We start from the raw sequence: 16257 nt of genomic DNA on the forward strand, positions 1-16257 counted from the left end.
CTTTCTACATAAGTGCTAATTGGACTTTTTCGGTTGGAAGCCAATATAGTATTGTCCATTGAATCTATAAGAAGAAACCACAATTAGATTAGTGAACAGTGAATGCCAGGAATAGCTTCTGTGGTGGTTTGCTCACATGATGCAGATCAGTGGTGAAAACCACAAAGAATGATTGCATTTGGTTTAAAAAATGTTTTCGAAAATCTATTTTTAAAATGAAGGCTGTTAAGTTAAAATAATAGTTGACTAAGAAATCGTTTATGACCTGTTTTTGAGGGAAACATCCATGGGTGTGTAATAAGATCTTCCAATATTTCTCCTGAAGTGAAGTGACATGAGAACAGAAGAAAAAGCCCTGTATTTTATTAATGGGTATATATATATATATATATATATATATATATATATATATATATATATATATATATATATATATATATACTGTGTGTGTGTGTATATATAGATATATACTTTTTAGGAAACTGTTTCACAGTATGTTGAATTATTTTCGGAGTCCACAAGCTTTTCACTTCGCGTAGATGTCTGTTTCATGTCCCGTAGAGTGTTTTTAAATATTTCTGCAAGCGAGGCCTCTAAATGTGTCCTGAACACTTTACTGATAAGGACATAAAAGATCGGGTTGATACAGCTGTTAACAAAGGCCAGACTGGTGGAAATAGGCATGCCAATTCTTAGCCATTCGCCATATTCATCGCTGTGATGGATCTTTAACTCCAGCAAACTAAATATGTGATAAGGAGTCCAGCAGATGAAAAAAGCCACCACAACAGCCAAGACCACCCAGAAGAACTTGCTGTTGGCTTTTTTGTTTAGCATCTTCAATTTGATAGTCAGGGTTGTATAACATATAATCATTGTTAGCAAAGGAAAAAGATATCCAATAAAAAACCTTATTAAGGTAAAGGATGTGTGAATCTTCAGGATAACATTATGATCATGCTCGTGGAAATTATTATAGCAGATGGTGGCCATCTGGGTATCTGTTGCAATGTCTCTAAAGTACAGAGATGGACTAGCAATAATGGTGGCAGTTGTCCATACCACCCCACTGACGATGACAGCTTTGCCCAGTGTTCGATGTTTCTGAGAAAAGTTTGGACAGGCCAAAAAGATATATCGGTCAAAGCAGATTACAGTGAGAAAAAACACGCTGGCAAACATGTTTAGAATAGCAATGAATGAATTAACTTTGCAAAGTATCTTCCCAAAAGGCCAGTGGAAATCTGTAGCCACATATGTAATGTGTAGAGGCAAAAACAACACGAAGATTAGGTCTGCAATGGCCAGATTGAGGAACCACATCGTGCTGACGGTTTTCTCCCATTTGAAACCAGTGAACCAGATGACCATTGAGTTTCCTGGTACCCCAAGTAGGAATGCCAGCGAGTAGATCACAATAGATATTATATGGAGTGCCTGTGGCTCTGTTGCACCATATGGTGCCTCATCCAAGTCGTAGTACTCATAAGTATAGTTTAAGAAGTCCAACTCTTCAGGGAAAGTCTCATTCATCGTCAAATTCATCCTTTACTTGAGGTAAGCAGCTGGAGAGAAATCAATAGAAAGCTTAAATCATTTAAAAAAAAAATCAATTAGCTTTAAATAATATTAACATTTTCTGCATTGTAACTTTGGGATCCTAATAACCAAAAGTCAATAGCATGTAACTGGTCTTAATTTCCCAGAGGGCACATTCACACCATGGGGGTTATTTACTGAAGGCAAATCCGCTTTGCACTACAAGTGCAAACTAAAAGTGCACTTGAAATTGCACTCAAAGTGCACTTGGAAATGCAGTCACTGCAGATGCACATGCAAGGAAAATAAAAAACGCATTTTAGCTTGCACATAATTGGATGATAAAATCAGCAGAGCTTCCCCTCATTTCAGATCTACCCCTCCAATTTACAGTGACTGCATTTCCAAGTGCACTTTGCACTCCCAGTTTGCACTGGTAGTGTAAAGTGGATTTGCCTTTCGTAAATAACCCCCAAATGTTGCAGTTACCTACATTATAATACACAAATTGCTGCCTCATGAACAATTTAATGTAATGTGGTTCCAGGGTACCACAAGGCATGATAACTCATTACCGTGTGTTATGGTGCACTGCATTGAAAATAATGGTGCACGTCTGATTTTTGGCATGTTGTGGTGCCTTGACAGCCCATTCAAATGTGTGGTTACGTACCCCAACAAACCTGATATATCTAAATTGGTTCTTACAGAAATTTCAAGCAGTGAAATGGAAGACAGTTCTAATGGCCTCTGCTGCTATCTATCCAATGAGGACCCAAGACAGCGGCTGGAGCTGTTGGGCTCGTTCTCATTGCTGAAAAGATTGGGTTCAGGTAAGTAAAAGGGGGCTCTTTGGGGGGGTGGAGAAGGTTTTTCAGCTTAATGCATAGAATGCATAAAGGTGAAAAACCTTGATAGTTTACAACTCCTTTAAGTAATATACCAATCAGAGCATGGTACATGACCAGAGACATCATACCATGGTTCAGTTACTTTGACTTTGATTCTGTATTAGAATCAATCATTATGGAGTAGGGACCATCACAATACATAAAGTTCAACCCCAATAGTGTTTTTGAAAGAAGAATATCGGTGTGGTACAAGTAACAACAGAAAACCCCTTAAGGTATTGCTATGGGTATACAACAAAAAATACACATTTTATACAGGCAGGAAACCTTTACAATTGTGCTCCGTTTGTTTTACCATAATACCAAGCACTGTGTAGAATACAGAGGACTGTGGAGGGTAGGATGGCGGACAGTATGTGAAGGAGGGGAAAGTGGAGCATATGATGGTGGACAGTATGTGAAGGAGGGGACTGTGGAGGGTATGATGGTGGACAGTATGTGAAGGAGGGGACTGTGGAGGGTATGATGGTGGACAGTATGTGAAGGATAGGACTGTGGAGGGTGTGATGGTGGACAGTATGTGAAAGAGAAGACTGTGGAGGGTATGATGGTGGGCAGTATGTGAAGGATAGGACTGTGGAGGGTGTGATGGTGGACAGTATGTGAAAGAGAGGACTGTGGAGGGTATGATGGTGGGCAGTATGTGAAGGATAGGACTGTGGAGAGTGTGATGGTGGACAGTATGTGAAGGAGAGGACTGTGGAGGGTAGGATGGTGGACAGTATGTGAAGGAGGGGAAAGTGGAGGGTATGATGGTGGACAGTATGTGAAAGAGAGGACTGTGGAGGGTATGATGGTGGACAGTATGTGAAGGAGGGGACTGTGGAGGGTATGATGGTGGACAGTATTTGAATGAGGGGACTGTGGAGGGTATGATGGTAGGCAGTATGTGAAGGATAGGACTGTGCAGGGTATGACGGTGGGCAGTATGTGAAGGATAGGACTGTGGAGGGTGTGATGGTGGGCAGTATGTGAAGGAGAGGAATGTGGAGGGTATGATGGTGGACAGTATGTGAAAGAGAGGACTGTGGAGGGTATGATGGTGGACAGTATGTGAAGGAGGGGACTGTGGAGGGTAAGATGGTGGGCAGTATGTGAAGGATAGGACTGTGAAGGGTATGATGGTGGACATTATGTGAAAGAGAGGACTGTGGAGGGTATGATGGTGGGCAGTATGTGAAGGATAGGACTGTGGGGGGTGTGATGGTGGACAGTATGTGAAAGAGAGGACTGTGGAGGGTATGATGGTGGACAGTATGTGAAGGAGGGGACTGTGGAGGGTAAGATGGTGGGCAGTATGTGAAGGATAGGACTGTGGAGGGTGTGATGGTGGACACTATGTGAAAGAGAAGACTGTGGAGGGTATGATGGTGGGCAGTATGTGAAGGATAGGACGGTGGAGGGTGTGATGGTGGACAGTATATGAAAGAGGGGACTGTGGAGGGTATGATGGTGGGCAGTATGTGAAGGATAGGACTGTGTAGGGTGTGATGGTGGACAGTATGTGAAACAGAGGACTGTGGGGGGTATGGTGGTGGGTAGTATGTGAAGGAGAGGAATGTGTAAACTGGAGAGTAAGACCGTGGGCATAGTAGGAGCATGCAGTGAGCATGCATGAGCAAAGTGCCAAGCAATTTGTGCTGGAGGGTATAAAGGTAGGGAATGAGAGGTGTGAGCAGGATGTCAAGAACTGCATAGAGGTACACTGTGTAGGGCGTCAGGGTGGGAAATCTTATGCCTTGTACACACGATCGGAATATCCGATGGAAAAAGACCGGCTGACTTTTTCCATCGGATATTCTGATCCTGTGTAGCCCCATCGGATTTTTTATATCGGATATTCCGATGAATTCCGTCAGAGTTTAGATATAGAACATGTTCTATTTTACTTTGATGGAATTTTCGTCGGAATTCCAATGTGATTTGGTCAGGCAAAAGCCCTAATCGCGTGTACGGGGCATAACAGCAGGGAGCATGTGTTAAGTCTTGAATGGATTTCCGTTGTCAACATTTTAGCTACTATTGTTTTTAGTGGGTTGGCCAACCCATACACTTTCTATGTAAGAAGAAATAATGTTCAACCATTGTGTAGCACTACAACGCAGAAGGCAGAACCTGGATAAATAATGAGGAACTATAGCTGTCGCAAAAGACATTTACAAATTACACATAGAATTTTTTTTTACAAAACATTAACACTTAATAACTTTATTTCAATATATATATATATTAAATATAAATCTCAAAAACCTTTGAAAAGACTATAGCTTATATTTAGATGGGAAATCCCTATATTAGGTGACTGATATTCTGCTAAGGAATGTGAAGTAGCAATACTATGAAGAATCAAAGGCCCTTAAGAGCCGGATCTAAGTTGTATTTTATGAAAAACAAATACTTGGCATATTTGCCATCTGTCTGTGAAAACCATAGAAAATTGTTTTTAGCTGGTGAGTAAATCGGTGCTTACACTGGATGGACCCTTGTGCTAATGTCCAAGCACCATGTTTTCCAAGTCATGCGGGACAAATAGCAGCCATGTGACAAAGCACACTGCTCACACCTTTCCCTATGCCTGTTTATTGTTAGAAACACATTGCCGTGTATATGGTCTTTAAGCATTAAAATTAATTGTAATTACACTACAGTTAAAACCTTTCACATCATCCATGGGCACCGCTTTTCCAGTTTTAGAGGCAGCCCTGCTGATTTTATTATCCAATCATGTGCAAACAAAAATGCTGTTTTTTATTTTCCTTGCATGTCCCCCTCAGATCTACAGCGAATGCACCTTCAGTGCAACTTGTAGTTTGCACTTGTAGTGTAAAGCGCATTTGCCTTTAGTAAATAACCCCCTATGTCTTTATACAAGGCCCTCACAACGAGCTGGCAATCCTTGTCTTGCCTCCATGGAGTTTTCATTAACTTCTACCCTAGCCAATACATGCAGATTTTCTCTTTAGCTCTGATTTTCTTTGATGCTCCACATGTTTACTGTTATGTCGCGTACATACGACTGTTTTTCATGATGAAAATTTTTTTTTAAATTGGTCATTAAAAACGATCGTGTGTAGGCTCCAGAGCATTTTTCTCGACAAGAAAAATGGGCATTAAAAATTTAGAACCTGCTCTATTTTTTCTCGTCGTTTTTCACGTCGTGAAAAAACATCGTCGTGTGTCGGCTTTAAAAAAAAAAACGTGCATGCTCAGAAGCAAGTTATGAGATGGGAAATTTGCATAATCAGCCCAAAGGGTGGCGACATCCGAATAGAACTTCCCCTTTATAGTGCCGTCGTATATGTTGTACGTCACCGTGCTTTACTCGAGCATTTTTTATCACGATCGTCTGTATGCAAGGCAGGCTTGAAAGGAGTCACGTCACGTTTTTTTTCCATGACATGAAAAACGGTCGTGTGTACACGGCATTACACACTATTGAGCCTGAGCCGAAGTCAGTATTGGTTGGTTTATCATTTTTGACATTGCTTTAAACTAAGACCTGAGTCACACTTTTTACACTGGTTTAATTAACCCCCTGAGCAGTATTCCCAAATCTGGCCTGGGGTGGAATTTCAGGACCAAAAGCGGTAACCCCGAGCCAGACTCGGGACTGCCTTGCAGTGTCCACAGGCAGAGTTACCTATTCACAGTGCCGAGTGCTGCCGAGCTCCGTTCCCTGCGACGTTACGACACACGGGGGCGGAGATCGGCTCCAAATGTAAAAAAGTAAATAAACACAATACATACAGTAATCTTATAGATTAAAGTACTGTATGAAAAAATTACACACCCCCTTTGTCCCTAGTGGTCTGCCCAGTGCCCTACATGCACTTGTATAAAATAAAAACTGTTCTTTCTGCCTGCAAACTGGAGATTGTCCATAGCAACCAAAAAGTGTCCCTTTATGTCAAAAGTGGTTTTAAACCAGCTAAAAAACAGCGATAATAAATTAGAATCACTTGCAGAATTGAGCGATAGTGATTTGTGGGGAAATTCGTCATCAAAAAATGTAAAGTAATAATTTTTATTATTATTATATTATTTGTTATAATTATTTATATGTATTTATTATATTATAATTTATGATTTTGTGTTTCAAATTTTATTATACCTGGGATGTCTACTAGACTCTTGTTTGGTCAGATTTAAGTGAGTTATTCCTAAGAATTACAGGCCTACAATATAAAACGCCAAATTTCCATGCAAAAAAATGGTACCGCTTTCAGCACCTAAAATCTGAAATAATCATACCGCCAGGGAGGTTAAATTGGATGTGAATGAATGAATGAATGAAAAACTTATAAAGCGCGGCGCATGCGAACTGAATCGCACTGAACTGAAAACTGAAAATAGTTTTTTTGTTTTTGATGTCACAATGTAGAGTATATGATTTCCTATCATCTGTGCCCAGTCTTGCCACACAGAGTTAATCCAGCGCTGAGCAATCCTCTTTTAATGTTCAGTGAAAATTAACAGAATTCCAGATAAAAACTTGCCAAATTATAAAGTCCGTTTCTCTGTTCTTGCTTTGTGTTACAGGTTATTTACATATCTAGAGCTTGGACATGTTTATCATATGTTATGTTATGTTTATCATAATATGAGGTGATCCAAAGTTCATTGTATATTACCAGGATATGTAAATAACCTGTAACACAAAGCAAGAACAGAGAAACGGACTTTATAATTTGGCAAGTTTTTATCTGGAATTCTGTTAATTTTCACTGAACATTAAAAGAGGATTGCTCAGCGCTGGATTAACTCTGTGTGGCAAGACTGGGCACAGATGATAGGGAATCTTATACTCTACATTGTGACATCAAAAACAAAAAAAAATGTTTTTGGGTTTACATCCACTTTAAGGAGGTGCAGCAGACAGGAGACTTAAATGTTGGTCGAGTTTTGACCGTTGTTTTTTGGATATCTGACTAGACAGAGTTCTGACTTCACCTATTGCATACTTTACTGGATCAGTGACTTGAAGCATTGGATTAGGGGGGGGTTTATTTACTAAAGGCAAAGCAACTTTGCACTACAAGTGCACTTGGAAGTGCAATTGCTGTAGATCTGAGGGGGACATGCAAGGAAAATAAAAAACAGCATTTTTTCTTGTACATTATTGGATGATAAAATCAGCAGAGCCTCCCCTCATTTCAGATCTACCCCTCAGATCTAAGGTGACTGCACTTCACAAGTGCACTTGTAGTGCAAAGTGAATTTGCCTTTAGTAAATCAACACCATTGTGTTTTAAGCACTGCAGCCCCCATATATCTCTTAGTACATCTGATGATTAAGAAAGAATAGGACCTAAATAAAAATGTATTTTTATTTTCAAATTTCTGAGCAGAGGTAATACCAGCATCACTAAGAGAAAGAGGAGAATCATTATATATTTATTAGAAGCCACCTTCTATGGAAGAACTAATGGTGAATGCTATATAAAGAAAATGTTAGGGTTTCAGGAGGCTTTACCTCATATTGCCTCCTCATAACAGTGATTGTGCATGTCTGTGTGCCATAAAGAGGGTCTTTTTGTGGCATGCACTGTCACAAGCTATCTGCTACAAAACTCTTCATTTATGACTAGTACATAAGCATGTACATTCATATTGCATAGGCCTGCATGTGTGCACACCGAGTAGGCAGCCCTTAAAGTGGTTGTAAACCCCCCAAAAAAAAAAAAAAAAAAACCTGAAAGACAAAGGCATAATGAGCTAGTTTAACTAGCATACTAGCTCATTATGAATTACTTACCTTAGCTCTAAGCCCCCGAAGCCGTCCTTGTCTCCCCCTCCGGCCGCAGACATCTCCCCCGGAGGTTACTTCCGGGTATCGCCGCTCCGGCGCTGTGATTGGTCGGAGCAGCGAAGACGTCACTCAATGCATGCCTGCAGGAGCCGTCAAAGCCGGCATTTCCCATTGAGAAAATCGGCATTCTCAGTGCGCCTGCGTAGACAACGGTGCATTCTATGTGGCAAATATCTCCTAAACCATGTAGGTTTAAGAGATATTGCAAACACCTACAGGTAAGCCTTAATCTAGGATTACCTGTAGGTAAAACAAGTAAGAGAGGGTTTACAACCACTTTAATGGTGGAAATATTACAAGGGAACAATAATGATTGGCCAATAAAATCCATTGCAGATGAATAACAATTGTCCCTAACATGACCCAGTAGATTTACTAAAACTGGCGCACACAGAACCTGGTGCAGCTCTGCAAAGTAACCATGCAGCTTCTAACGTCAGATTGTCCAATTACATTTTGACAATAAAGCTGATTGTGTACTATGCACAGCTGCACCAAATTCTGTGTGCGCCAGTTTTAATAGATCTCCCCAGTGGGTTTTCTCTAATCTAAAGGTGTCAATTCTTAACTCTTATTAATATGAAACTGAGGGAACAGAAAGACACACAGGCCTCGTACACACGACCGAGAAACTCGTCGAAAAAGACACATCGTTTTCCTCAATGAGGTCCTTGTTAGGCTTGTCGAGGAACTCGACAAGCTTGCTTTGCCTACACATTGTCAAGACAAAATCTCCTCGTTCTCAAACGCGGTGATGTACAACACATACAACGGTAGGGGAAGTTCGATTCCACTGGCACAACCCTTGGGGCTGCTTTTGCTAATCTCATGTTACTGCGTGTTAAGTAAAAGTTTGGTAAGAGACGATTTGCACTTTTCAGTCTGTTACTGCGTGACAAATGTGCTATCTCCATTACAAATGCTACTTTTACTCCCGTTTCATACTTTATTCTGGGCATACAAGGGTTTCTTAGCATACACACCATCGTGTTTCTCGTCGAAAACCAGCCCGATGAGGAACGCAACGAGGAAATTGAGACTCCCGTCGAGGAAAAAGCTTGTGGAGTTCCTCGACAGTCTCCTCGATGAAAACAGTACACACAACCAGTTTCCTCGGCAAAAAAGCTCTCCCACCAAGTTTCTTGATGGATTCTATCGAGGAAAACGGTCGTGTGTACGAGGCCTCACACATAACACAGAATCAGCTCCTGCTACAGACTTGCAAATGACAACCTCCAAATTCTAAATGCCCCTCCTCCTGACTTCCCATATACTCACCCCTTCTTCTGACCCTTCTTATCACCTTAACCCTTCTAGCTCCTCCCCACCACACATCCCTCCCAATCGGAAAACCTACTCTTGGAACTCACATCTTACTTGGTGGGACCTCTGAGACTGGACAATATGCTCCTGTCCCTCCTACACACATTTTCTCATAAAAGCAGCTAGCAGTGTAGATCAGTGATTCTCAATCTTAGTCCTCAGTTACCCCTAACGGACATGTTTTCAGGTTTTACTTCACTTTGCATAGCTGCTTTAAATCAATATCCATGACATGGTATTGATAAGAGCTATTTTATCTAAGGGAGCTAAGGGAAGTTCCCAAAACATGGCCCTGTTGGGGGTACTTGAGGACTGTGGTTGAGAACCACTGGTGTAGGTCACCTCATTCCTGTTCTCTGCAGCTGGCACTAGATTGGGCTTATCATAGACCCTGAATCCAGCTTCAGTTGCTGCCTCCTTCAGTGAATACTGTTGCCCCTGCACCTACTGCCCACCATGATTCCCTACACACTTCTCTCCTGAACATGCTGCCCTCCATTGTACCATCTACCATCCTCTCCTGCAAACACTGCCTAACATTACACTTCTCCTCTTCATAATGCCCACCGCCAACCCCTATGCACTCCTCACCTGCATATAGTGCCCACCATCATACCCTCTGCACCCCTTTTATGCATACACTGCCATCCATCATACCATCTGCAAGCCCTGCCTGCACAAACTGCCTACAATAATGCTCGCCGCATTCTACTCCTGTAGATATTAGCTCAGCAAAGCTGCCCCCCCCCCCCTACAATCAGCACAAATAAAAAATCAAGTGTGTTTCTTTAGTGCGACGTTTCTGCTGTTATGTGCCGTAAAAATTTACATTTGTGCTGCTTTTATTTTTAAGATATTAGCAATGTTTTTTTTCCAGATTATGACATAACCTAGCCCCCCTACAACAGCCAAATGGAACGAAACTGGTCTTGTTGGTTAGTGCTACGTTTGTGCTGTTTTGTGCTGTTTACATTTCCGTTCTATCTTTTATAGTTTTTGCATTATTAATGATTTATTAAAGATCACCAAAGGTCACTCAGCCCCCCTACAATGCCCAAATGACACTAACCAACAAGACCAGTTTTGTGTAATTTGGGCATTGTAGGGGGCTGAGTGACCTTTAGTGACCTTTAATAAATCATTAATAACGCAAAAACAATAAAAGATAGAATGGAAATTTAAACAACACAAAACAGCACACACGTAGCACTAACAAACAAAACCAATTTCGTGCCATTTGGCTGTTGTAGGGGGGCTAGGTGATGTCATAGCCTGGAAAAACAATTGCTAATGTCCTAAAAATTAAAGCAGCAAAAATAAAAAAAAATACGCCACAAAACAGCACAAACGTACTACTAAAGAAACACATTTGAGTTTTTATTTGTGCTGATTGTAGGAAGGCCAGCTTGATATTACCCTTGCCAATACCCTCCATATTCCTCCAATGCCCACCATCATACCCTGCACACTTCTCTTCTGTACATACTGCCCACTGCCATACAATCCACACTACTCTCCTGAACATACTGCCCACTGTCATCCCCTACACACTTCTCTCCTGCACCTAGTGCCCTCCATTATATAATGCATTATATCATGCCCTGCAAATACTGCCTACCATCATATTCTTCATACTTTTTTCCTTCAGATGCTGCCACTGCCAGACGCTCAACACTCTTTTCCTACACATCTTACCAACCAAAACAGTTTTTCAATATTATTTCTAATATCGCCAACCTTGCCTGTTCTGGGATGGGGAAAACCCTGAATTGAGTTGTTTATTCCTCTAAACAGGAACACTGGATTAGGAAAGTCGTTTTATCAGCCCTCAAAATTTCCACTCGCCTACTAGCATTTGGCGAGTGGATTTAAGCTGGGGGCGAGTGATGACAGGGCTGCATGACCAATCTCCCTCCAATCTGTGCCTACACTTAGAGTCCCGATGAGATTGGTGGCGGAAGCTGCAGCTCCTCTCATCTCTGCCAGCCTGAATAAAAGGAGGAAGTGGGGACATGCAAGCGTGGAGCCGCACACACAGGCTCCTGATGATGAGATGAATGGGAGAGAGAGAGAGGATGGATGGGAGTTTCAGAGGAGACAGCAAGAGAATGGGGAAGAGACCCAGTTCTAGTGCCCTGTCCCTCTGGTCTGCCCCCAGTGCCCTGTCCCTCTGGTCTGCCCCCAGTGCCCTGTCCCTCTGGTCTGCCCCCAGTGCCCTGTCCCATTTTGTTAAAGTTGTTGTTGGTAATATTGAATTTTGTAACTTGATTCTGCATAAAACATTGTCATTCCATGAGATAATCCACGAGGGCGTGTTTACGGGTGCAATTAGGCGCAGGGCAGTGTATGAATTAGGTGGGGCAACTGGTGGCGAGTAACTCTTGAGGCCTGGCTAGTAGCTCAGGACTTGAAATTTTGAGCCCTGGTTTTATGATATTGTCGCTGATAATAAAAATGTAATAGTTAAAATTGTTGTAGGGTGTCAGAATTATTGTTTCCAGCTTTCCAGCAATAGTCACCCTCCAGGTTTCAGAAGTTCCAGATTCAAGGATCCACTGAAAGCAGTGTGGCAGACAGAAAACGGACATTAATAGCATTTTTTTTGTGGTTTTAAAACAATAAGTATGTTTCAGCAATCTGAAATTTTTAGAGAACCAAAAGAAGTGATGACTAGTGTTTAAATAGCAAGACACAGTTTAGCTTGACTATTCTGGCACTGACTAACAATCTAATTAAATTTAGTCAGTTTAGATTTACACAGGAATTAAATAAAGATTATGTAGCCAGGGGTTGCTACTATAGTTCTTATTGTTAAACGTTTCAGTTTTATTGTATATGAGTTTGACTCCCCCTAGCCTAGTGCCTGCTGAACTCTGTCAGGGGTTTTTCTTTACTCCTTGAGAGTGAACAGAGCAATACATTATGGGACATGTAGTTTGGATGAGGAAGTGAATCTGTTGGCTTGATCAGCTCTGGACTACAGGTTACACAATGCAAAGCGTGCAGAACAGCCTGCTGGAAGGAGACATAAAAGGACGGGCGTGGCCTGTTTTCAGTCTCTCTGGACGCCATTCTGAACCTGCCAGCAGGAGGTCTGTGTGACAGGGAGTGAGAGACTGCAGCCTATACAGCAGAGAGCCGGATCGCCAGCCTCAGAGGGACCTCGGAGGACAGCACCTCTATTCTAGCAAGCGAACCGGCCTGCATTCCAGAGCATCTGGGATCACCTGCACTCCAGTCCACCGGGAGTCGCAGCGCTGCATGGTGGCGCCATTTTCACCGAACTGTGACACCAGGAGGGGGTTCCAGACAGAGCCCTACATCTATTGGGATCCATTGTTGAGCATTGTGCAGCGTTCCCCTTTACCTAAGAGTTCCCTTGAACTGTAAGGGGGCATCCTGCAGACTCTGATGTAAGAGGGAACTCTGTGCTGGCTTGGTTATAGTAACCCAACCTTCATGTAAATTGAAAAATATGTTTTTTTTTTACTTTTGTTTAACTTAAAGGGTCACTAAAGGAATTTTTTTTTTTTTTAGCTAAATAGCTTCCTTTACCTTACTGCAGTACTGGTTTCATGTCCTCATTGTTCGTTTTTGCTTTGAAGTAGCTGTAATTCTGCTGTGATCTCCACACTTCCTGGTTGCCTGTTTCCTTATAACCACAGTACTGGGAGCTTTTCACGGTGGTCTAAGCTGTCATTACTGTGTGTCTAAAACTCCTCAGAACCAATCAGATTCATTTTAAAAACAAAACACTGCCCTGGATTTGTTGTTTTTGTTCTGTGAGTCTTCCCGACTCACCTCTCACCCGGAACTTCATGTATGTACCTTTAAAACCGAACGTGAAACTAGAGGCACATTATATGATAGATTAAATTCAATTTTTAATCATTTTTAAAAGGAATCAGTTAACTTTTATATCTCTATACCCTGTAAACAGTCATTTCAGCAAAACATTTTTTTTCCTTTAGTGACCCTTTAAACACATTGATAATAGCATTAGCTAAGTGTTTATAGTTAAAAAACGAAGTAATTTTTGTTACTTTTGCCGCGTCAGTAAAAAATGCGGCTCTGCCAGTAATTTTCATAATTTTTTGCCAGTAAAAAATTGGTGCCGTTCGGAAATGTTGCCATTCTTGCCAGTAAATTTCACTCCAGGGTGTTGGCAACACTGGAAACAACATATTTTTGTACTCTGTTTATGTTTTTAAGCTCTGTCTTTTCCGGACTAAAGCGCTCACAAACATGAAAGTGATTTCATAAGGAAGAAATGAGAACAACTTTCACAGTTTCATCCTGATCCCAAATTGCTGGCACTTGTGGAAAACCTTAGTGGAAAAACAACCGCCCAAGATGTGCACACTTCAAATATTAGCAAACTAAATGCTGGTCCAAGAACAAAATGTGATCGTCTTCATTATACACTGTGGCCATCCAGATGTATTATGAAAATTAAAGACAAAGACATATTTTGGTTATGTAACACTTCCGAAGATTAAATCAGATCATCTTGTAGCACTGAATTTTATTTTTCTAAAAGTCACTGGCCCAGATTCAAGAAGCACTTGCGCCCGCGCAACCATAGTTGCGCGGCGCAAGTGCTTACTTGCTCCGGTGTAACGAGTGCTCCTGATTCAGGAACCTCGTTACACCGAATGCAGCCTAGGATGTGACAAACATAAGCCTCCTTATGCCTTCACATCCCAGGCTGCATTCTTGCGTTGGCCGCTAGGGGGCGCGGCCTTTGTGATCGGCGTGTAGTATGCAAATTGCATACTACCACCGATTCACAAAAGTTGCGCGGGCCCTGCGTACGCAAGGTACGGAGTTTCCGTACGGCGCCTTTAGCATAAGGTTGCTCCTGCTAATAGCAGGCGCAGCCAATGCTAAAGTATAGCTGCGCCTCCCGCTCGCGACGTTCAAATTTCACGTCGTTTACGTAATTGAACCGTGAATGGCGCTGGACGCCATTCACGTTCACTTACAAGCAAATGACGTCCTTGCGACGTCATTTGCCGCAATGCACGTCGGGAAAGGTTCCCGACGGAGCATGCGCTGTTCGCTCGGCGCGGGAGCGCGCCTAATTTAAATGATTCCCGCCCCCGGCGGGATCATTTACATTAGGCAGCCTTGCGCCCGGCTGCTTAGCATATTGCCCGCGCAATTTACGGAGCAACTGCTCCGTGAATCGCGGGCAAAGCGCAATATTTGCGTGGGCGCAGAGAAAAAAATTTGCTCTTTGCCCACGCAAATATTGCGCGATTCTACTTGAATCTGGGCCACTGTATGAATTTTGTGTAAGCTCCGTGGGATAGGGAGATGGTGAAATGCAGATTGTTGGTAACAGTATTCGGTTACTGTCATTTATAAATACACTAATACAATAAAGACAGAGACTAGCAATTGACTAGCCTTGGCCAAGTACTTTTTAAACCCCCCTTCTGATTAAAGCTGGGTGTGTCTGCATGATATCTACTTAGGCCCAGATTCTCAAAAGAGATACGACGGCACATCTCCAGATACGCCGTCGTATCTCTGCCTAGCGCCGTCGTATCTATGCGACTGATTCTTAGAATCAGTTACGCATAGATATCCATTAGATCCGACAGGCGTAAGTCTCTTACACTGTCGGATCGTAACTGCAATTTTTTCCCCCCCCGCTAGGTGGCGCTTCCGTTGATTTCCGCGTCGAGTATGCAAATTAAGTAGATACGCGAATTCCCGAACGTACGCGCAGCCGACGCAGTAAAGTTACGACGTTTACGTTAGGCTTTTTCCGGCTTAAAGTTGCCCCTGGGTCTATGAGGCGCAGTCAATGTTAAGTATGGCCGTTGTTCCCGCGTCGAAAATGTTAAAAGTTACGTCGTTTGCGTAAGTTGTCCGTGAATGGTGCTGGACGTAATTTACGTCCACGTCAAAAACAATGACGTCCTTGCGACGTCATTTAGAGCAATGCACGCCGGGAAATTTTAGGGAATGGCGCATGTGCAGTTCGTTTGGCGCGGGGACGCGCTTCATTTAAATGAAACACGCCCCTACCCGCCGAATTTGAATTCTGCCGGGTGATTTACGCTACGCCGCCGCAACTTTACAGGCAAGTGCTTTGTGAATAAAGCACTTGCCTGAAAAACTTGCGGCGGCGTATGTAAATCAGATACGTTACGCCCGCCCATTTTTACGCCAATCTACAAAAATCTGGCCCTTATAGTCTAAAGCCGGCGGTAGATGGTTTGAATCTCAACTGGTCTTGCGTGGACAGGCCCAGATTAGAACCATGTGTGGGCAGGCTGAATGTACCCAAGTTGATCCATCAATCGATCAACTCGGGTACAACCAGCCTGTCAGATTTTACATGCAATTATTGCTATTATAGCCACTAGCAGTAATCACTGTGTTCTCCCGGCGAGAACGGCCTCCCCCACCTGGAGAACACAATGGCTCAGTGGGAAGTATTCCCCCTCTGAATACAACTTATGTGAGGAAAGCAGCCCTTAGTGCAAGGCCACAGAAAAAAGGCAGACAGACAAAGGAAAATAAATATCTGACCACTTTCTTATGTCTATGTCTAAAGTGTACGTCTGAGGGTTGGTTCGCACCTCTGCGTGTGGCTACAGGTGTGGGAATCGCAGTGATTCCCACACCCGCAACCACCGCAGTGAAAATATGCTGATCTGT

General features: G+C 42.5%; 1 protein-coding gene across 1 annotated transcript in view; it reads right to left on the reverse strand.

Annotated features, from left to right (window-relative positions):
* Positions 1-433: 433 nt before the first annotated feature.
* The window catches only part of GPR1 (G protein-coupled receptor 1), a 55779-nt gene continuing 39955 nt past the window's right edge, over positions 434-16257 (reverse strand). Inside the window, exon 2 of the mRNA XM_040357299.1 lies at positions 434-1565. Within this exon, the coding sequence (XP_040213233.1) occupies positions 475-1545 (1071 nt within the window). The 5' untranslated portion in view covers positions 1546-1565 and the 3' untranslated portion in view covers positions 434-474. The remainder of the gene's footprint in view (positions 1566-16257) is intronic.

The sequence above is a fragment of the Rana temporaria genome, chromosome 6 (genome assembly GCF_905171775.1).
Source record: "Rana temporaria chromosome 6, aRanTem1.1, whole genome shotgun sequence".
NCBI lineage: Eukaryota > Metazoa > Chordata > Amphibia > Anura > Ranidae > Rana > Rana temporaria.